Source organism: Bubalus kerabau, chromosome 8, assembly GCF_029407905.1.
Source record: "Bubalus kerabau isolate K-KA32 ecotype Philippines breed swamp buffalo chromosome 8, PCC_UOA_SB_1v2, whole genome shotgun sequence".
Lineage (NCBI taxonomy): Eukaryota > Metazoa > Chordata > Mammalia > Artiodactyla > Bovidae > Bubalus > Bubalus kerabau.
Genome location: NC_073631.1, coordinates 68,646,986 through 68,669,573, shown reverse-complemented (window position 1 = coordinate 68,669,573; position 22,588 = coordinate 68,646,986). Strand labels below are relative to the sequence as shown.

Sequence of the window (22,588 nt, the reverse complement as noted above, 5' to 3'; positions counted from 1 at the left end):
GAGAAACCTGATAGTCCATTAAAAAAAACCCCACCTGCTTGTAGTGATGACAGACTCTACCCTGACATCTACAATACCCACTGGTGACAAGGAAAAACTAAACACTAGCTACTGTGATCTTAATTTTAATTTTACAAGTAGTGCACAAATACATTTTCTTAAACGTTGGAATACTGGAGCCGAAGCAACTATTCCATTTCCTACGTTCTATACCTTGCCCCTTTCCTTTTTCTCCATTTTTAAAATTTTGACGTGGGAGCTTCCAGACATTAAAAAATGTGTACGTATATGTATATCTATATATGTTTATGGGCTTAGTCGCTCAGTTGTGTCTGACTCTTTGCGACCCCATAGATTGTAGCCTGCCAGGCTTCTCTGTCCATGGGGATTCTCTAGGCAAGAATACTGGAGTGGGTTGCCATGGCCTCCTCCAGGGGATCTTCCTAACCCAGGGATAGAACCCAGGTATCCCACATTGCAGGAGGATTCTTTACCATCTGAGCCATCAGGGAGACCCAAAAGGGAATTTCCCCTAACATGATAAAGGCCATATATGAAACCCACAGTGAATATCATACTCAATAAGGAAAGACTGAAAGTTTTTCCTTAAGGTGAAGAACAAGCCAGGATATCTACTTTTGCCACTTCTAGTCAGTGTGAACTAGAAGTTCCAGCCAGAATAATTAGGCCAGTCTTCACGACCCCACGGACTGCAGCCTACCAGGCTCCTCCGTCCATGGGATTTTCCAGGCAAGAGTACTGGAGTGGGGTGCCATTGCCTTCTCCGAGAAAGAAATAAAGGGCACCTAAATTGGAAAGGAAAAAATAAAATTACCTCTGTTCACAGATGACACAATTAGGTGCCCTTTATTTCTTTTTCTGGCCTAATTATTCTGGCTAGAACTTCTAGTATTACGCATCTACTTCTGCTTTATTGACTACACCAAAGCCTTTGACTGTGTGGACCACAATAAACTGTGGAAAATTCTTAAAGAGATGGGAATACCAGACCACCTTATCTGCCTCCTGAGAAATCTGTATGTAGGTGAAGAAGCAACAGTTAGAACTGGACATGGAACAACAGACTAGTTCCAAATTGGGAAAGGAGTATGTCAAGGTTGTATATTGTCACCCTGCTTATTTAACTTATATGCAGAGTACATCACGCGAAATTCCAGGCTGGATGAAGCACAAGCTAAAATCATGATTGCTGGAGAAATATCAATAGCCTCAGATATGCAGATGACACCACCCTTATGGTAGAAAGGGAAGAGGAGCTAAAGAGCCTCTTGATGAAAGTGAAAGAAGAGAGTGAAAAAACTGGCTTAAAGCTCAACATTCAGAAAACTAAGATCATGGCACCTGGTCCCATAACTTTATGGTAAATAGATGTGGAAACAATGGAAACAGTGAGAGACTTTATTTTCTTGGGCTTCAGAATAACTGCAGATGATGACTACAGCCATGAAATTAAAAGATGCTTGCTCCTTGGAAGAAAAGCTATGACAAACCTAGACAGCATATTAAAATGCAGAGACATTACTTTGTCAATAAAGGTCTGTCTAGCCAAAGCTGTGGTTTTTCCAGTAGTCATATATGGATGTGAGTGTTGGACCACTGTTGCTTTGGAACTGTGGTGTTGGAGAAGACCCTTGAGAGGCCCTTGGACTGCAAGGAGATCCAACCAATCAATCCTAAAGGAAATCAGTCCTGAATATTCATTGGAAGGCCTGATGCTTAAGGTGAAGCTCCAATACTTTGGCCACCTGATGCAAAGAGTTGATTCATTAGAAAAGACCCTGATGCTGGAAGATTGAAGGTAGGAGGAGATGGGGATGACAGAAGACGAGATGGTTGGATAGCATTACGGACTCAACGGATGAGTTTGAGCATGCTCCAGGAGTTGGTGACGGACAGGGAAGCCTGGCATGCTTCAGTCCATGGGGTCCGAAGAGTCGGACACGACTGAGCAACTGAACTGAAATCACTTTCTGTTACTCTGCCTTATAGGGAAGCAGAAGTTCCTCAAGTATGTATTTTTTAAATCTTTCCCTGTTGATACAAATAGAATTAGTTTACCCTTTCAACGCTTTATACTAGTCTGTTGTGTGAATATACACATTTTATTTAGCTATTTCATTATCATTGGACTTTTGTGTTGTTTTCTGGGTTTTACTGCATATTACAAATGATACTGGGCTTCCCTGGTAGCTCAGTGGTAAATAATCTGCCTGAAATGTGGAGACTCGGGTTCAATCCCTGTGTTGGGCAGATCCCCTGGAGAAGAAAATGGCACCCCATGCCTGTATTCTTGCTTGGAAAATCCCATGGACAGAGGAGCCTGGAGAGCTACAGTCCATGGGGTTGCAAAAGAGTTGGACATGACTTAATGACTAAACAGCAACAACACAAATAATTCTGCCCTCTAGAACAAATATCCAGGAATAGAACTTCTGGTTTATAGGGTAGGTTCATTCATAGATATAAAAGATTATATCATACTGTCTTTTCAAAGCGCATGTACCAATGTTCACTCTCATCTGTACAATATAGAAGTACCACTTCCCCAAATAATTCTAAACACCATACTGTCAGACAGAAAATATTAAGCAATGTGATAAGTAAAAAAGAGTAACTCAGTATTTTAATTTTCATTTTCTTGAATATTAGTGATGCTGAGCATTTCTTCATCGGTTCATTGCTCCCATTTTACTTATTTTTTGCATTGCTGTTTATATCCTTTGCTCGTTTTTCTATTGGGTTATTTTCCTCTTATTATTAATTTTTAGGTATTTTAAAATAAAGTTTTAATACTATATCTTTATCATTGTTGGTCACAAATATTTCTGCCAGTCTGTAGTTTGCTTGTAGTTTTATTTATGGGGTTCTTTCTTGAACATATATATTTATTAATGCCAATGTGCTCAAACTTACTACTCTTTTCTTTATGATTTCTTTTTATGTAAAAAAAGTTTCCCTTCTTCTGAGGTTGTAAAAACAAATTTGCATTTTTGGAAAAAATCTTACTGCTTTATAGTTGGGACTTTAAGCCTTCTAGAATTTATATTTCATAAATGTGAGCTAAAGAGCTAATCTTATATTTTCCATCCAAAGAATTGATTATTCTAACTTTCTTTGCTGAGAGTCCAGCCTCGTAACATGTTCTCTGTGATTTATGCTCTGTATGAGGTTCTCTGTAGGCCTTTCCTTTTCTTATTCCAGAAACCCAACAAGGAAGGTATCATGCCTGTTTTTCAATGAAAAACTGAGGTTCAGAAAGGTTAAATAACTTGCCCAAGGTCACACACGCTGTGTGTGTGAGAGAGACCTGTTTAAGTCTGCCCTTGAACTCCAAGTGGTAGAGTCAAACTCTGAACCCTGAGCAGATACAGAAATAGCTGGAGATGGAAGTTCAATCATCCTGGCCCATTGAAGGGACAGTGGGCCTGGGGGAAACTTGAGAAACACAGACAATTAAATCAGGGTCTCTCAACCTTAATTCTATTGACCTTTAGAGTGGACAGTTCTTTAGGTGGTTGTGGGGGGCCATCCTGTGCGTAGTAGGATTTTAACAGCATCCCAGTTTTTATGGTTTTTATCCCTTACATAACATTAGTACCTTGCCACATCTCCTCCCTGCCCCTGACTGCTGGCTGTAACACTGAAAACTGTCTCTAGGCATTGACAAATAGATAATAATCAGTAGTAGCATTAATATCAATTATTAACCCTCAGTAACACCAATTGATGTTAATTATCAACAGTGATCGATTGCAGATTTTATCCTTGGACTGTTGCCTCTCTGTAGCTAGGGGACAGAGGCTCTGGCTTTCCTTTTAAGCTACACCTGCTTGGTGCTCTGTCTCTGGCACTGCATCTTACTAAGCCTGTTAACAGGGGGACTCTGCTTCATCCTGCAAATGTGCAAGCTTGGTGCGATTGAGCCCTGCCCCAGGTCATGGCCAAGCACATGAAGACGCTCATACAAGGGCGGGAGTGTCTGGGGCTGGGGGTGCCTCGTGTTTTCCTTTCAAAATATTTTTCTTTGTTGGTGATGAACACAAGTGGAAAAACACAGCCCTGCTGATGTAAAATGATTCCTCAGGCCAGATGTGGCAGGGACGAGAAGCTTCATCATTCATGATTGGCGTCAGGCTGGAAACGTGTGTGTCACAGAGTCTGGCCTGACAAGCTCTGGGATTGCAGACCTGCACACAGATGACGGGGCCTGCCAGGTATTGGCACCTTCGGGACCCTTGAAGATCTAATGCAATTTCTAGACGCCCCAGTGCTGTGCAGGGTTCAAGGCAATTTAGAACACTGTTTCTAGCCTGGCCAACTGAGATCCCTCATTTTAAAGTCTGAAACTATAATAAAACTGACAGGGTAATGAGTATTCAAATTAATCTGAGCTGCTGTGTAGGTTCTCTTGTTTCTGCTCCTGATAACACTGGTTTTGCCCCACTCAGGATGGCTTAGCTACGTGAATCTTCTTGCACACTTCCTGTTTTTCCCTGTTTCCATATGGACTTCCGAAGAGACTTTGACAAGCCCCCATGTAAAGTCCAGAGCCTGGATCCCTTCAGACTTCACCTCGCCGTCCAGACTGGTATCCTTGCTGGGAACAAAGACAAGGTTTTGCTGAAACTATTATCTTCGCGACCAGCCATGGGGATGCATGGGGCCTTATGATTGTGCTTCCTTTTCTAAGATTCCTATTTTCCAGACTCTACTGACACCCTACCCCCTTCTGCTGGGTCCCCAGGGCTCCGAACCCATCCTTCAGCCCGGTGGATGAGGCTGAGATCACAACCAAACTGGGCTCCCTGAGTGTGGACTCAGGCCTTCTTCTTTGCTGAGTCTCCTTCATTTGGGGGGCCTCAGAGGGCTGGGTTCAGAGAAGAAAATTATATAAAGAATAGTGACCTACTGGGGCAAGAGGTGTCCTGCGGCTGCCATTTGTCTGTGACCTTGGTAATGTTAGGACAGACATGGGCAGACTTACAGACGAAGTCAAGCCCTTTCCACCGGGAATGCAGAGTTCTACCCTGAGGCTGTGGCGGAGCTGGGCACGGTGTTCTGTAATCCTGGTGAATATTCAGTGGGTTCTGTCCCCTTCACTGGCTCCTGTCTATGCAAACAGCCACCTGGGAAGGAGAAGCAGAGGGTGTGCTGGCAGCGGTGACAACAGGGGACAGTGGAAGGAACGCAGGGTCACCGAGGCTGACCCAGGCAGCTGTCGCCGAGCTCCCACCATGGACAGCAGGGTGTGGGGTGCCTGCGTCCTCTGCTTGCTGGGCCCCTTGCCGATCGTGAGTAGCCAGCTCAGACCCTCCTGCCCCTCCCACTGAGCTTGAGATCTGGGAGCCACTGGGCCATACTGGGATCCACTGGGGTCCACTACCCTTCCCCGGTGCAGGAGTCTCTCTTCCAAGCAGTCTGGTGGCCTGGCTTGGAGAACTCCTGACACCTGCGGTCCCCACCTCTCCTCGCTCTCCCTTCCCAGGCAGCCTGCTCATCCCTGGGGAGTTCTGACAGCAAAATGTCCTTCCTGGAGTTGAACTGAGTTCGCATGCCCATTGCATCCCTGAGGGCCTATCTGCATCCTCGGGGCCACAATACTCTAAACAGTACCTAAAACAGTACCTCTGCCTCCCTCTCACACCCTGAGTCTTCTCCACACCTCCTCCTCCAACAAGCTTGCAGAGCCCTCCCAGTCCCCACGATCCCCGGAGCCACTTGATTGAGTTGCTTCCTTTGAAGAGGGTGTGGCCAGGGGTTGAGTGTGTCTGGGTAGTAAGTGAGAAGTTGCTCCCCCCTCCAGCTTCTGGGAGCCTCTCCCTCGAAGGGCACACCCTGGGCCCTGAGCAGCTTTCCACAATCAGGTACAGCCCCGAGGCCCAGAAGGCTGGGGAGCGGGCTGCCAGGAGGGGTGTACTTTCCCAGAGTTAATGCAAGTGACAGTGACTTGGGGACCAGGATGGGAGACACAGTCCCAGATTGGAAGCTGCAGCTCCCAGGGTCTCCTGCGAGCTCATGGGACTGAGGTTGCCCGCTTCCTCCACTGGCTTGTGTGTGAGTGTGTGTGTGTTTGACAGTGTGTGCATGTGTGTGAGTGTGTGTGTGTGAGTGTGTATGTGTGGCCGGGGCTGCACCTGCTCTTTGTGCATGGCCTTTGGGCTTCGATATCAGTGCTGTGAATCTGCCATGTGACCTAGGTAAGTCCCTTCCTGAGCCTCACTTGTCTCTTTTGTAAAAGAAGAAAATAACATCTGCCCCCCTGGGCTATTGTGCCTGGAGAAGGATCTGACTTGTTGGAGGCTGGGCCTGCAGTGCATCATGGGTGACTTCTACTGCCCACCCCGCACTGCACAGAGTGGGGCCTCCTCCTTCTCATCTGTGTGCACCCCACAGGAAATGCATTATTCTAGAAGGGGGACTGAGATCCTGTGGGGGTCACTCAGTCACTGGTGCCAGGGTCAGGGTTAGCACTAAACCCCAGTCTCCTGGTGTGGCCTCTGTCCTGCACAGAGCCCAGGTCAGCTATAGCCATGGTCAGCCAGGCCAAGGTATGCAGGATGACAGTCTCCCCTCAGGAGGAGTGGGGACATGGGCCAGATGATTCCTGATCCCAAGGTGAGTAGTTGGGGATCCAACCAGAATATTGGGATAAGTCTTGGAATGATCCACGTCTTCTCACCCCTAGCAATTTCCACCCGTGACCACACACCTGGGTCATGAGTTGAGCTTCCCTGAATTTTTCTTCCCTGGGGAAGTGTGGTGGTTGTCTGTTTCTCCTTTCGGTGGGAGGCTTCCCACCAGGGGCCCTAGTTCCTTTGGCCTCGGTGGTCCAATAGTCAGGCCCTGAGAAAGCGTCTCAGGAAAGGATGGGGTTGTAGATGTGGAGGGGGAGGAGGGCAGATGGAACCCATGGTCCCATATCAGGCCCCGCCCTCTCCATCTACCCCGCTGCTGTTGTGGACGTATAGGGGAGGTAAGACTGGGGTTCTCCTCTGAGGTGGCACTAGGCTCACTGAGTCCTGGGAAGAAGCCAAGAAGTGCTCCCAGATTGGAGATCCAGAGCCCGGGCTGCAGGTGGAATCTGCATGGTGAGGTCCCAGGGCTCAGGCAGGAGGTGGCAGAGCTGAGCCCAGGCTGGCTTTGGGGGACTGGAGTCAGCCGGTCAGGACAGGGGTGTCCTTCCTTGCAGGGATGGGTCTGATGGGGGTGACCCTCCTTACTGGTCAGCGTCTCCAGGTCCTCTCCTAGCCCTCTGGCCTTTGGGTCCCTTCCATGTGGTCACCTACTGTCGACTGCCCCCATCTAGTGTTTGACGTCTCTGACCCCAGCCACTGTCTCATACCCACTATGCTTTTGCCGTGCCTGGGTGTCTGTCAAAGGACACTAGGAGTTAATGAACCACCTGCTGACATGGACTCTGTGCCAGACACTGGGGGCTTGTGTGTGCACTTGTGGATGTGAGGATGGCCATGGGCAGGGCTCTCCCCTCACGCAACTCAGGTACATCTGCCCACTCTCTTGTCTGGGCACGTTCTAAAAATATGCTCCTTTCTCTTCAAACGTTCAGCTCAAATGCCACCTCCTCAGTCCTTGAGAGAAGGGCCACCCTCCAGTAGTGCTTGCCCGGCCCCTGCTCAGTTTGTATGAGATATATCAGGACCAGGTGTTAACTCTCTTCCTCACCACACTGCTGCTGCTGCTAAGTCGCTTCAGTTGTGTCCAACTCCGTGTGACCCCATAGACGGCAGCCCACCAGGCTCCACCATCCCTGGGATTCTCCAGGCAAGAACACTGGAGTGGGTTGCCATTTCCTTCTCCAATGCATGAAAGTGAAACGTGAAAGTGAAGTCGCTCAGTCGTGTCTGACTCTTCGCGACCCCATGGACTGCAGCCCACCAGGCTCCTCCGTCCATGGGATTTTCTAGGCAAGAGTACTGGAATGGGGTGCCATTGCCTTCTCCACACTCTTCCCTGGTAAATCCTTGGGGACAGAAATCTACACTAATTGAATTTGATGTATATGTTGGATTCAAACTTGGGATGTGGATCCATGTTCACAGTGTAAGGAGCGTGTCTTGTAAAGCTGAGTTCCTTCTCATGTGTCTGTCTGGGGCTGTGCCCTGTTGGATGGTCAGCTTTTCTCCAGTCTGGGGGAGTGGGAGGGAGAGGTGTTAAGAATTCCTGCCTTTGACTCCAGCTCCCTGGAGAACTTGTTAAAATGTGAAGTCCTAGATCCAGCCATAGATCTCTGCGTATTCTTGGCTCATTGCAGTTGATCTCTGGCTGAGTTAGAGGCACACTTTCAGAACTACTGCTAGAGGGTTTCCAGAAAAGCAGCTTGTTCCCTAGCTGATCACAGAGATCATTCCCTGTGAATGATCCACAGATCGTTTCCCAGGGCACCAGGCTCTGGGAAATTCCTAAAACCTAATTCTTCCTGATTGTTGGGCTGCACATCAAGGCAGGTATCCCTCCATGTATCGTCCATTACCCATCCATCTCTATGTGCATCCTATCCCCCTATCCATCCACCCATCCACCATGCATCCATGCGTCCAGTCATCCATCTATCTATGTGTGCTAAGTCACTTCAGTCAGACTCTTTGAGACCCCTTGGGCTGTAGCCCACCAGGCTCCTCTGTCAATGGGATTCTCCAGGCAAGGATATCAAAGTGGATTGCCATGCCCTTCTCCAGGGGATCTTCCTGATCCAGTGATCTAACCCATATCTCTAACATCTCCTGCATTGGCAGGAGGGTTCTTTATCACTAGCGCCACCTAAGAAGTCCATCTATCTATATTCTGTGTGTATATTCACTCATTCTACCAGCCAGCCACACAGTTACCCGTTCATTCATTCATCCATGAAGACATTCATTTGCTCCTTTACCTCACTCATGGAAAGAAAAAAAAGCCACTACACAGCTGCATTGTTGAGTTGACCATCCCCATGCCATCTTCTGAAGACTTTTACTTAATGTGTCTCAGAACTGACTTCCATGAATTGAAAAGGGGAAGCCTTTGTCCAAATCTCCATTTATTCTCCCTCCCTCCCTCCCTGCTTGCCTGCCTTTCATCCAAATAGCCATTGCGTTTCTTTGATGAACCTGGTCCCTGTACCTAACTAAGAGCCCAGCTGTGGAAACGAATCAGGCTTTACCTCTGTCCTCAGATCACTTGACCAGCCAACCTAGAAGAAGCACACACTGGCTTGGCTCATGTCATTCATCCTTTGCTGCACAGGTCCTGAGCCACGTGCACCCAGAATGTGATGTCGTCACTCAGCTGCGAGAGGATGAGCAAGCATGTCTACAAGCTGCCGAAGGGATGCCCAACTCCACCTTGGGTACGGGGCTGGGGAGGGAGGAGGTGGTTCGTCGTGGGTTTCTCCATCTCCTTCATTTGCACCGCTCAGGATGGTGGACAAGCCTGTCCCCTGGGCTGAGTCCCTCCTGCTCCCACTTTGCTGTCTAGGCTGCCCCAGGATCTGGGACGGGCTGCTGTGCTGGCCGACGGCGGGCTCCGGCGAGTGGGTGAGCCTCCCCTGCCCGGCTTTCTTCTCTCACTTCAGCTCGGAGCCAGGTGAGGGGTGCTGGCGGTGGAGATGGGGGGAAGAGCTGAGGTGAGGTGGTTTCCTCAGGCAGTGGTAGAATGCGGTGGCCACGTCCTGGCTTTGGAGTCAGGCAGACCTGGATTGAGCACTGACTTATTCCTTCTTGTCTTTAGCTTTGAACTTGGATGAGTCAGTTACCCTCCCTGAGCCTCAGCTTCCTGACCTCCTGTGACCTGGGGAGAACAGGAGCGCTAGCTGCACAGAGGGTGCGGTTGGGCCTGGGAGTGCTGTGCTTGGGGTCAGGCACTGAGCACTTGTTCTCTGGGTGTGAGTGGGAGGTGTGAGCAGAAGGTGTGAGCAGGAGGTGTGAGCAGGAGGACTGGCCATGGGGGTGGAGAGGCAGAATCAATCTCCCCATAAGGTGCTAACGGTTGCTTTGTCGGGGAGAGCGGAAGGGCAGCCATGCTCTGCCTCACCTCCCTGGCCTGGGTGTCTGCGGTGGATGGTTCCTCCGGTGGCAGAGAGGGCCTCCTTTCTTTAGGATGCTGGGGACCCAGTTGTCTACTCTGCTCCAAGGAAACCGTTCTCTCAATTAACAGAAGGTGAGTCTGAGGCCAGAAAGGAAGACCCCAGAAGGTGTCCCAAGCAGGCAGGACACCAGGCCTCTGGAGAAAAGGCTCCCCTCTCTCTGCTGCAGAGATGAGCTGTCTGTGCAGACTCGACCAGGGTCACTCCCGGCTCCCCCACCTTCCTGGGGAGAGGGGGGAGTCGTCCTGATCACATCTCAGCTTCCCCGGCTCCGCTTGCCTCCTAGGGGCTGTGAAGAGGGACTGCACCATTGCAGGCTGGTCGGAGCCCTTCCCGCCTTACCCCGAGGCCTGCCCTGTGCCCCTGGAGCTGCTGACTGAGGAGGTGAGAGGCTCGTCACGGATGTTTGTGTGGCCGGTAGACTGCACAATGGTAGGGGCTGCCACTTCCATTGAAGTTGGCGGGTCGGAATGTGAACGACAGCACACTTCTGGAAGATGGCTGGAGGAGAGGGAGTGAGAATTAGAAGAGAGCAACTTGCTCCAGAGTGACAGGTGGGCTACGCTGCTAGGAGGAAGAGGGAGGCAGAAGGCAGGGTGGGCAATGTTACCTGGCCAGTGTCTCCTCGACACCCTCTCTGTGCCCCAGCTCCAGGACTGGGAGCTGGGGGTGGTTGCGGGAAACAAAGGCTCTGAGTTGTTCTGGGCAAGGACCACTGCAAAAGCTCCCTGCCCTCTCTGATCCTCAGTCTGTGGAGTGGTGTGCGTGGCTGTGGGAGAGCAAGGGAAACCCAGTGATGGAAGTGACTCCTACCCCAGCAGCACACTCCATGCTTCCAAACTGAGCAGTGCCTTGGCAAGTTGCTTCCATTCCCATAACCCCATAGCTCTCTCCCTCCAGCCCTGAAGGCAGAGCATGAGTCTGACATTCTTTCAGATAAAAAGACTGAGTCAGGGAGGGGCAGTCAGGGGTGATTGCCTGCATCCCTCAGGGGAGCTGGGTCCCTGATCAATCCCCTCCCCGCAAGGCTATACCTTCTGTCTCCATCTCTGGGGTCCAGGCTGAGTTGATTGATTCAAATACTTGTTTGTGAAAGAGCTTAGCCTTGAAGCTGTTCTTGCTCTCCCCTTTATTTGCGGATGTCGTGTTCCCAAGCTAATGAGCAAGCTGGATGTCAATAAACAAGCCCGATTTCCTCCTGAGCTTTGTCACTCTCCAGGGACGCACAGTTTCTGTGGCAGCTTCTTTCCCCCATCTCCCAGCAGCAGCTAGAATTAAGCATCTTGATCCTCATCCTCCCCCCACACCCCTACTTCCCTCCCGCATCCTGTTCCCTCACTAGCTTACAGGCTGTAAACAAACTCCAAAGGGAAAACTCCAAAGGGAGCTTGCCTTGGTCCCCACAGACACCCCAGCCTCACATCACACTGACAGTTTGGGGGTAGAATTGAAAGCATCACCTGCTTGATGGCCAAGCCTCCCTTTCCTCAGAGGCCCCGTTGCTGAGATTCCCTCTGCCTCCACCCTCCCCAGAAATCCTACTTCTCCGCGGTAAGGATCGTCTACACCATGGGCCACAGCGTCTCGGCCGCGGCCCTCCTAGTGGCCATCATCATCCTGGTTGCTCTCAGGTTCGCCATCCCCATTCCCTGCTCCAGAACCTTCCCTGCCTCCCCGTCATCCACAGCACCAAACCTGATCTTCCACCTGGATGTCAAAGACGTTCCCAGGGCTACTGTGGCCATTTCGTCTCCTCTGTGAAGCTGTGAAGCCCTTCTTGACTCTTTCAAGCCTTTGGCTGCTGCCCTTCTAAAGCCTTCTCCAGCCTGGTCTGAGCTGTTGTCTCCTGGGAATGAGCCTCGTCTCTTTGATTATCCAGGGGCAGAGGGTGGGGGTCCCCTGTCATTTCTGCCTCTGTCCTCCATGTAATCAGCTCCCTGAAGGCAGGGAACTGATGTTTTCCATCCCCTCACCTGCACTGAGCCCGGTTGTCCTACAAGGTTAAAGCTGAAGCCTCACATTGAGTGCAATGGATCCAATCTGATAAAAGCCAATCCAAGCCCATGTGATTCACCTCCCTCCTTGCTCAGCCTCCCCAAGCCTGCTCTCCCTCCTTGCCTCCTGTTTTCCTCACCCCTCCCGCTCCCTCCAGGAGGCTCCACTGCCCCAGGAACTACATCCACACCCAGCTGTTCACCACCTTTATCCTCAAGGCGGCAGCTGTGTTCCTGAAGGACGCCACCCTCTTTCACCGGGAGAACACGGACCACTGCAGCTTCTCCACTGTAACAGTCATGGGTGGGGGTGCTGGTGCGGGCGAGGAGGTTGGATTAGAGATGTCAGCCTGTCCAGTCCAGTGGGCTGACCCCGGGGCTCTGGCTTTGCCAAGGACAGAGCTGGAAAGCCCCCCTCCCCCTTCCCGCCCCTCCTTGGGGTCAAGTCCTAAATCCTCCTGTGCCCAGCCCCGTCATTCCCTGACTCCACTCTCTGCTCCATGTTCTGTATTCTGGTTTCATTCCCAGCCTGTAGCCCAGCCCAGAGCACACTTCACTCCACTCTTGCTTCCATCTCAAACTTCCTCTGGGCTCTGTCTCTGCTGGGTGTGGGTGTACCAGGCACTGGACAAAGCCAGGTCTCTTCTTCAAGAAGCACCCAGGATGCCTAAGGGGACAGATTGTACCAGATTACAGGACCATCAGGTAGAGGGAGCTGAAAGCTGGGAGAGAACAGGAGAGGGCTTCAGGGAGGAGGTGGCTTTGAAGCTCTGGGGAGGGGGGAACGGGCAGCAATGATAGGGAGAGAGCGGGGAGGACCAGGGTGAAGCAGCTCTCACAGACAGGAGAAGCTGGGGCCGCTCCAGGAAACAGGGAAGTCATCATGGGGGTGGGGAGGTGGACGAATGAGAGGAGGCCAAAAATAAAAGAAGCTGGGCTGAGTGTGGGCAGCTCTTACTAGGTTTTCTGACACTGTACCGGAAATGAATAGATACATGAATGAACACGCCAACAGATGACCTTCATTCCTTAATGAAAGAAACAATAATAGTATGTATACTTAGTGCTTAGGTACCAGGCATTATGCTAAATGCTTTACATGTATTGTCTCATTTTATTTCCTATGTATATTTTCATTTTAGTTCTGTTTGTAGATGAGGGATATTTGGGAGGCCACCCAGCTGCTGAGTGCTGGGAATGGGGCCACGCACTCAGAGCACTCGCCTCTGAGCTCAGAGTCAAGCCACCCAACCGATGAGCAGAGTCACTCAGTGAATGAATGACTGCATGGGTGCATGCATGTGTCTTCGCAGGATGGAGCTCTGCAAGAGTAATGGTGTTCCATAGCCTCAGCTCTAGGGAGAGACTTGAGCTCAGGAGGGTCGGTGAGATAGTGTCAGTAAAGATAGTAGCAATTTGTATACAGGGTTTCCATTTAATCCTTATGATGAGACCATGAGTTAGGGGTTGGAAGTTTTTCATTTTATATGTGAAAAGTTAAGGTGTGGGTGGGTTACCCAGATGATAAACTTGAAGCCAGGCTCTCTGGATCCCAAATCTGTGTTCTTCACAACCATATTATATATACTACCACATCCCCTCGGGGGTAGCCCAAAGTGGAAGAGACCTGGGGGTAGGGGAGCTTTGATGGGGCTCCAGTGGGTGTCCTGGCTCTGAGGCGCCTAGGCCCCTGGCCCACAGGTCCTGTGTAAGGTTTCTGTGGCCACTTCCCATTTCGCTACCATGACCAACTTCAGCTGGCTGCTGGCAGAAGCTGTGTACCTGACCTGCCTCTTAGCCACCACATTGCCCAGCACAAGGAGGGTCTTCTGGTGGCTGGTTCTCGCTGCCTGGGGTGAGCATGGAGGGCTGGTTTGGGCACCATGGTGGGGGGCGGGTGGAGTGAATGGAGGATTGGGGATGACCAGGGAGCTCACACAAAGATCCTTTCAGCTCACTCATGATGACCCCAAGGCCCAGAAAGGGGATGGGTGGCTGTAGTCGTACAGCGAGTGTTGAGATCAGGACCAGGTCCCCTGCCCCTGGGCTCTACAGGGTCCTGCCTTCACAGTGCCCTGTGTGACTGCTGGTAATGGTGGTGGGAGGTGGGCACAGGATGCAGACCCTTACTCATGTCTTTTCTGTACCCCCACAGGGCTTCCTCTGCTCTTTACCGGCATGTGGGTGGGTTGCAAGTTGGCCTTTGAAGACATTGCGTGAGTTTGGGCTATCCCTTCATCACACCTGTACTGGGTCCCAATGAGGCTGTTCTTCAAGCTGGGATGAGAAGGAGGGGGTCCCTGGTCCTCACTTCAGGAACTCCCAGGGTTGGGTGGGGGTGGGGAGGGGTAAGAGACACAGTCCATGGATAACACAGAAGAGGCTTGAGCCCGGGCAGGAAGGGGGCACAGGGTCTCGGGTTTCGGGATCTCAGGGGATAGGGGCTGTAAGAAGGGACCTTTCAGAATAGGGGAAGTGTTGGGGCCACATAAAATAGCAAACATGACGGATTTTTGAGAAACTCATCTACCTTGGTGAAGGGAAAGGGTGAGCCCCTCTTGAATTAGGGTGTCCCTTTGGAAAGGGCCTGCATGTCTTGAGGAGATAAGGCTTGTTGGGGGTAAGGTGAGGCTATAAGGATCGAATTCTAGAGGGAGGAGCCTAGAGCTGTAGGTAGAGGGAATAAAGGAGAGAGGAGCAGGGGTACCCCAGAAAAGGGCTTCTCAGCAACTGCGCTCTGTTGCCCCGCAACCCCGCCATCAGTCCAGGCCTGCCCTCTCTTCAGGTGCTGGGACCTGGACGACAGCTCCCCCTACTGGTGGATCATCAAAGGACCCATCGTCCTCTCTGTTGGGGTCAGTGCCTGAGACCAGTGTCCTCTGCATTATTCAGCCAATCTCCCTGGGCCCACCGAGCAGCCATACACAGCAGGAAACATGACTCCAGGCTGGGAGTCAGGATACCCTGGGTTCGAGCCTGACTCCCCCACAGGTGCTCTGTGAGGCCCTCTCTGGACCTCAATGGTGAAAGTCACTCAGTCGTGTCCGACTCTTTGTGACCCCATTGACTATACAGTCCATTGAATTCTCTAGGCCAGAATACTGGAGTAGGTAGCCTTTCCCTTCTCCAGGGGATCTTCCCAACCCAGGGATCGAATCCAGGTCTCCCGCATTGCAGGTGGATTCTTTACCAGCTGAGCCACAAGGGAAGCCCATGAATAGCCCATTGGAAAAATCAGAGCTCAGGCTTCTTCTAACTCAGAATTTTGATGAGTCTGGTGGCCTGGTTGCAGATCACCTACAATTGCAGTGAGGCCTGGCTCGGGGCATAGAAGGAGTAGCAGCTGAAACCCCTACCTTGCCCACACTCAAGGCAAGGCAGCCAGGACTGGTTTGCATGGCCTGGGTGAATGCACACATCTTTGTTGATTTTGTAATTGTGCAAAGTGAAGGCCACACGCTTTTTAGAAGAGCCTGAGAGGTGCTGGAAGCAGGATGAAAGCTATGACTTCCCACTTTTGGCCTGGGACTGGAGGAGGGGGACCCTGAGCCCAGGATCCCCTGCACACCATGTTGGACCTCCCAGTCTCCAGGTGGCAAGGTCTCGAGCAATGATCTGCTCATCCTGGCCCTCAAAGACCTGAGGTTTCTAGTCCCCAAAGAGGTCCTACCCCAGGTCATTTGGGTCACTCCTGCCACTTGCCTACATCTCCATTTCCAGGTGAACTTTGGGCTTTTTCTCAATATTATCCGTATCCTGCTGAGGAAACTGGAGCCAACTCAGGGCAGCCTCCACACCCAGCCTCAGTACTGGTAACGTGTGTGTGTTTGTGAGTGTGCATGTGGGGGTGTGTGTATGTGTTTCAGGAAATTCTGGGGACATAACTGGTGCAGGAGTCAGATGGTTCTTTTTTATTCATGATTAGGCGTCCATCATCTTGGTCCTGTGCTTCTCCCCAGATTCCCAGAGATAGAATAGTTCTGGTCCCTGTCCTCCAGTGAAACACAATATAGAAAGGATGGAGGTCCCGAACAGCCAGTTAGCAACCCACATTGTGGGTGATGAGTGTGGAGATCAATTTCTATGGGAGCCTGCAGAAGGAGATCCTTTCTAAATGAATCGTGGGGTTGGAGTACAATCTGGGAGGACTTTCTGGAAGAGGTGTCCTTGAATTAGACTTTGAAAGATACATACACTTGACTGGGATAAGTTGAGACCAGAGCATTTGAGAGAGGGAACAGCAGAATCCAGGCCTTGTCTTCTTCTGCAGGCGTCTCTCTAAGTCAACGCTTCTCCTCATTCCGCTGTTTGGAATCCACTATGTCATTTTCAACTTCCTGCCTGACAGTGCTGGCCTGGACATCCGCCTCCCCCTAGAACTGGGACTGGGCTCTTTCCAGGTGAGGGTCCCCATGGTACTGTCTCCTTCTCTCCAAGTCTTTGGGTAGGAGGGGTGGGGGGTGCTGCTGTCCACAGAGTTGGTTGATTTCATGGCAGGTGAGGGTGACTAGACCAGTTATTCTTCCTTCCAGATACTCATTCATCTATTCAACTGTCCATCTGTTTGTTATTTTACATCCGTCTATCTCTTTATTCATTCAGCTATCCCTGTATCTATCTACCCATCCATCTGTATATCCATCCGTCCGCTCTATTCAACATTTTGTTGTTGTTTAGTTGCTCAGTCATGTCCGACTCTTTGCGACCCCATGGACTGCAGCATGCCAGGCCTCCCTGTCCATCACCAACTCCTGGAGCTTGCTCAAACTCATGACCATTAAGTTGGTGATGCCATCTAGCCATCTCACAAATTCAGCATTTACTGAGCACCTATTATGTGCCAGGCTCTGTGCTCAATACTGGGGGATGCAGAAATAAATAAAATCAGAGAAACGGGCCATCAGGCCGATGATAAAGCTTTGGAATGCCTGCTACGGCAATTACATATGACAATATGCCTGGCACATAGTAATGTGATGACTATGTCTACTTTGCATTTTTCCAAAGACCTGGCCCAGGTCACAGCCTGTTGAGGGTGGGGGAAAAGGTAGTAGGAAGACTACAGACATCTGAGGCCAGGCCAAGGTGATGGGGTCCTTTCTCTTTGACCTCACAGGGCTTCATTGTTGCTATCCTGTACTGCTTCCTCAACCAAGAGGTATGTGACTCAGACTATCCTTATTCTTTAATCCTTTCCTCCCACCACTCCTAAGCCTGCCTCTCTCCTGTCAAGCCCCTGTAAATCCCACCTCAGGCCATAACTTGAGTCCTGCAATCCTTTGTGGAAATCTGTCCTGAGTTTCTGGATCAAGCTTAACCTGAATACTTCCTGTGAACATCTTTTATCCATCCTTCCTCTGGTCTTGGCCAAGCTTACTATCCATTCATCATGAGGTAGAAAAGGCCTCTCAGGGATTAGAAGAGGGATGTAGGGGCTGGGGCGGGGGCTAAAAGGGGTCCCTCCATTCTGTATTCCTAAAATTGAACATTAAAGAGAGTTGGGGGAAAGAGTAAGTCAGATCCTAGAGAGACAGAGAGAAGACACAGAGGAAACAATAAAGTCCAAGGTAGACACACAAACTCTAGGAAAATAGATTCAGGCAAAAGACAGGGAAGATGATGGAGAGCAGAGGCAGGGGTGCTGAGAGAGAGCACCTGGAAGAGATACGCAAAAAGAACAAACCAAAAAGGTGAACACACACGTGAACAGACAGAATGTCCCTGTCCTGCATCAGTTGCTCAGTCATGTCTGACTCTTTCCCTTGGGGCTCCTCTATCCATGGGATTTTCTAGGCAAGGATACTGGAATGTGTTGCCATTCCCTTCTCTAGGGGATCTTCCCAACATAGGGATCAAACCCAAGTCTCCTGAATTGCAGACAGATTCTTTTTTTTTTTTTTTTGGCCACTTTATTATTATTATTTTTTAATTTAAGGATAATTGCTTTACAGAATTTTGTTTTTTCTGTCAGACATCAGCAAGAATCAGCCACAGGCACACCCATCAGGCCTCCCTCCTGAACCTCCCTCCCATCTCCCTCCCCATCCCACCCTTCTAGATTGTCACAGAGCCCCTGTTTGAGTTCCCATGAGTCATACAGCAAATTCCCATTGGCTTCCTATTTTACATATGGTATTTATTTTAAGTTTCCATGTTACTCTGTCCATGCAGGCAGATTCTTTACTGTCTGAGCCACCAGCAAAGTCCCTATAGACAGAATAGATGGTGCCAGTGCACTCGTAGAATCATGGAGAGATGACAGAGAGGAGTACATTATAACATCCAACCCAGAAGACACTTCGTATTTTTCCCTTAGGACAGACTTGCTATACGGGCAGTAGTGTGAGAATTTAACTCTGTCCCAGCATTGGAGAAGGAAATGGCAACCCACTCCAGTGTTCTTGCCTGGAGAGTCCCAGGGACGGGGGAGCCTGGTGGGCTGCCGTCTATGGGGTCGCACAGAATCAGAGACGACTGCAGTGACTTAGCCGCAGCGGCAGCAGCTGTTCTGCTAGAGAAGGCACTGGCACCCCACTCCAATACTCTTGCCTGGAAAATCCCATGGACAGAGGAGCCTGGTGGGCTGCAGTCCATGGGGTCGCTAAGAGTCAGACACGACTGAGCGACTTCACTTTCACTTTTCACTTTCATGCGTTGGAGAAGGAAATGGAAACCCATTCCTGTGTTCTTGCATGGAGATTCCCAGGGACGGGGGAGCCTGGTGGGCTACTGTCTATGGGGTCGCACAGAGTCGGACACGACTGAAGCGACTTAGCAGCAGCAGCTGTTCTGCTGGAGACCTGGGTACACAGACCTGCCAGGCTCCAGCTGTGGAGCATTGCTACCCCTTACCTGACACTTCTGTCTCTTCTTGGCTCCCTCTCCTTTGACATTCTTTGCCCCCACTAGCCTCTTTGAGTCTCCTGCAGACTTATTTGGGATCTGGGAGCAAACACAGGACTTCCATACCTGCCTGTAATGGCTCATGGGCCCTGGGCTACTTGGAGAGGACAGAGTACTTATTTTTTGGCCAGAAACCCAAGAAAACACCCATAATTGTCTTTAAGTGGGCCAAGACAAAAGCAGTACTAAAAAACAGAGAAGGAGCCAAAGGGAATGGTCAGAAATACTTGCAGGAAGGAGGAAGTAGTATCCTCTAGAGGTAGTACTTAGCTGTGGCTGAGGCCAACCATAGCTTCTCTTGCTGCAGGAAATCCCTGTCTCAGTTTCTCCTGCATGGCCTCCCCGGCACCCTCAACCCCACTGGGGCTGAATAAAGAAGTGGCAGTGGGACCTTCCTAATGCCCTCCCTCTTGTTCTTGGAGGTGAGGACTGAGATCTCACGGAGATGGCATGGCCACGATCCTGAACTTCTGCCAGCCCGGAGGACTCATATCAAGTGGACGACGCCTTCACACTCGAGGGTGAAGGTGCTGACATCTGTGTGTTAGTCTGGTCACAGCCTGTGACTGGAGCCCACACCTGAACTTGGGCAGCTACATGGGTCTACTAGCCTCCACAGTGTCCCATGGGAACCCTCATGCTTCCTCCCAGCACTTCTTTCCTGTCTCATTCCTGACTCTCTTTCCCGGGTCCTTTTGTGTCCGCTGCTGTTCTTCTCATGTCCCTCCTCCTAGAATCTGGGCCATAGCCCAAGGCCAGAGGAGCCAATAAACTTGTAAATGAATAGGTACACATTAGAGTGACCCCATCCACCTCTGCGGGGTGGGGGGGGGATCTGTAAGCTTTGTTTGGACCATGATGTTGGCAAGTGTTTATCACATCTCAGTTATTGTCACATTCCCGTCACGGGTCTGTGCAGGGATCCTCTTGTTTAATTCATTAAAAAATATATATTCTCTTTTGTCTCTACTTCCATTCCCCTCTTCTACAGGCAAACATTCCAATGTGTTGAATGCGGATACTTGTTTCTGTGTTCTTGCAAAACACGTAGTGTTGTGTGTCTCTGTACTTTTAATTTACATAAATGCTGTCGATTATATGCCTCATCCTGCTTCTAATGTTTTTCCTCTCAGCACAGTACTTTCAAGAGAGCCACCCGTGTTGCCGTGTGCCCATCTGGTGGCTTGTTTTGACTGCCTTATGGTGCCACCTGGTGTCACCAGCCATATGTGACCATCCCGTCTCCCCCCACCTCTAGGTGACTGTTCCCGTGCCCTCTGGTCCCCAGGCCGGGGAGCCTTTCATCGGGACACATTCCGGGGAGTGAAAGCGGTGCCAGTTCAGCCGATATGCCTTTTCTTAACGCGACAGAGTGGTTCCAGATTGCACTCCAGAACTGCCAGCGAGATCTGCACTCCCACCAGCAGCTCCACCAACACTTGGCATTACCCAGCTTTTCAATGTTTGCAAGTCAAATGGGTGTACAGTGACATCTCCTTGTTGTTTAAATCCACATTCCTCTGATAACTAATGAGCGAGCATCTCTTCTCTGCTTGTGCCTGTTAGCCTTTTAGGTTGTCCTTCTGGAAAATGCTTGAATCGCTCTCTTTACTTTTCTCTAGGGTGGAGGTTCCTCGGTTCTAGGTTTTTCTCTTACGTTTTTTCCATTGCTTGCCCTCCTGTATCCCCAGCCTGCTTCTTCCTCCCAAGTCCTCTGCCCAAGTGCTGCCCCCGAAGTAATGCAACATGCTTTTCTTCCTTTAGTTTCAAATCAGAAAAGTAGTTCATCCTCATTGCAGAGCATTTGGGAGATATAGAAGGGATTTTAAAAGAAAATAAAAATCAGCCAGTGGGCACTTCCCTGGCGGTCCAGTGGTTAACACTTTGCCTTCCAATGCAGGGGTGCAGGTTGGATTGTTGGTTGGGGAGCAAAGATACCACATGCGTCACAGCCAAAAACCAAAACATGAAACAGAAGCAGTATTAGAACAAATTCAGTAAAGACCTTAAAAAATGGTCCATATCCAAAATAAAAGTCATTAAATTAAAATATCAGTCATAATCTCATTACCCAAAGACAATCACTACTGATATTTTTGTATGTTTCCTAAAATATTTTTCTCCTCTGCTTTCTTGAAATATTGTGAGATCATGATATATTCATAAATTTCTGTCATGTCTTATATTTAAAATGAACATAAATGATATATAAAAATGGACAACAAGCACATGAAAAGATGCTCAATGTCATCAGTCATTGGGAAAATGCAAATCAAAATCATAATGAGAGCATTTTACACCCAGTAGAGTGGCTAAAATGAAAAAAAAAAAAGTATTCACAAGGATGTGGAGATGTTGGAACTCTCATGCTTTGCTGGTGGAAATGTAAAATGGTACAATTGCTTTGGCAAAAAGTCTGGCAGTTCCTGGAAAAGTCCAACATTTAGTTACCATGTGACTTGGTATATAGGCAAAAGAATGAAAAACTCATGCCTGTACAAAACTTATACATGAATATTCATAGCAGCCCTGCTCATAACTACCAAAAGATGGAAACCCAACTGTCCATCAATTATTAAATGGATAAATAAAAGGTGATATAGCCATACAACCAATAACAAAAAAGAATGAAATATGGATACATGATTCAACATGGATAACTCCTAAAAATATTGTGCAAAGTGAAACAACTTAGATATGAGATTTATTATATTATTTATTACATGATTTATTTATTATATGATTTCATTTATATGAAATACTCAGAATAAGCAAATCTATAGAGACAGAAAACAAATTAGAGGTTTTCAGGGTTGGGAGGATAAACTGATTACTAATGGGTACTGAGTTTCTTTTAGGGGGAATTAAATGTTCTAAAATTAGATAGTGGTAATGGTTGCACACTCTGTGAATATACTAAAGACCACTGCATTATATACTTTAAAAGGGTAAACTTTTTGACACGTGAGCTGTATCTCAATAAAATTGTTATTCAAAAAGTAAACAAATCGTTGCTGCAGAACTCTTGCAGACCTATATTCTGCTTCACAGTTTGTAAAGCCTATTTAATAGTCTTTTTAAAGCATCAATATTTCCAGTTTTATTTCATGTATCTAATATTCTTTATTTAACCAATTAATGTTTTGCAAATATTCAGTTGGTGAACTTTGCTTCTAATTTCTTAATAGTTGTGATGACAAACTTCTCTGCATGTAATTCTTCATGTGCAACTCAAAAAAATAAAAACATTAGAGTACACCCATAAACATAGAATTTTTTAGCCAATAAAACGCAGGTGATAAGTATTTTAAATCTTATTGGAAAACTGCCTCCCAGAAAAGTTGACTCTGTGTATTCTTGTACAAGTGGTATGAATGTGATGGTCTCTCTGTTTTATTATTGCCATTAAAAGTATCTTCATCAGGTTAATAGTCAAACAGTGGTTTCCTGAAGTTTTAACTGGTGTTAAGCAGAGGTTAGTTAGCAGTTGGAAACAGTGGTTGAAGCAGAAGCTTACTTTGCGAATGATCTATTCCTTCCTTAGAGGCTTCATCTATGGCCCAAAGCCTACTTCTTGCTTCCTTCTAGT

At 49.0% G+C, this 22,588-nt stretch overlaps 1 protein-coding gene across 2 annotated transcripts; it reads left to right on the top strand.

Annotated features, from left to right (window-relative positions):
- Positions 1-5,255: 5,255 nt before the first annotated feature.
- GHRHR (growth hormone releasing hormone receptor) lies at positions 5,256-20,652 on the top strand. 2 transcript variants are annotated; one of them, XM_055589478.1, is made up of 14 exons: positions 5,256-5,312; positions 9,265-9,367; positions 9,496-9,603; positions 10,389-10,486; positions 11,636-11,733; positions 12,255-12,393; positions 13,798-13,951; positions 14,252-14,312; positions 14,882-14,951; positions 15,817-15,908; positions 16,367-16,496; positions 17,213-17,254; positions 19,422-19,526; positions 20,258-20,652. In XM_055589478.1, exons 1-14 carry the CDS (start codon positions 5,256-5,258, stop codon positions 20,324-20,326), a joined length of 1,326 nt encoding a protein of 441 aa, XP_055445453.1. In that variant the 3' UTR covers positions 20,327-20,652. The 2 variants fall into 2 exon arrangements, with proteins under 2 accessions (XP_055445453.1, XP_055445454.1); XM_055589479.1 differs by lacking the exon at positions 20,258-20,652 and having other exon boundaries at positions 12,255-12,387; positions 19,422-19,547.
- The last annotated feature ends 1,936 nt before the right edge of the window (positions 20,653-22,588 follow it).

Coding starts and splice junctions, on each gene's coding strand:
- GHRHR (XM_055589478.1), top strand. CDS start 5,256: ATGGACAGCAGGGTGTGGGGTGCCTGCGTCCTCTGCTTGCTGGGCCCC. Junction 10,487..11,635: donor TGGAGCTGCTGACTGAGGAG/GTGAGAGGCTCG, acceptor CACCCTCCCCAG/AAATCCTACTTCTCCGCGGT. Junction 19,527..20,257: donor CTTCACACTCGAGGGTGAAG/GTGCTGACATCT, acceptor CCCCACCTCTAG/GTGACTGTTCCCGTGCCCTC.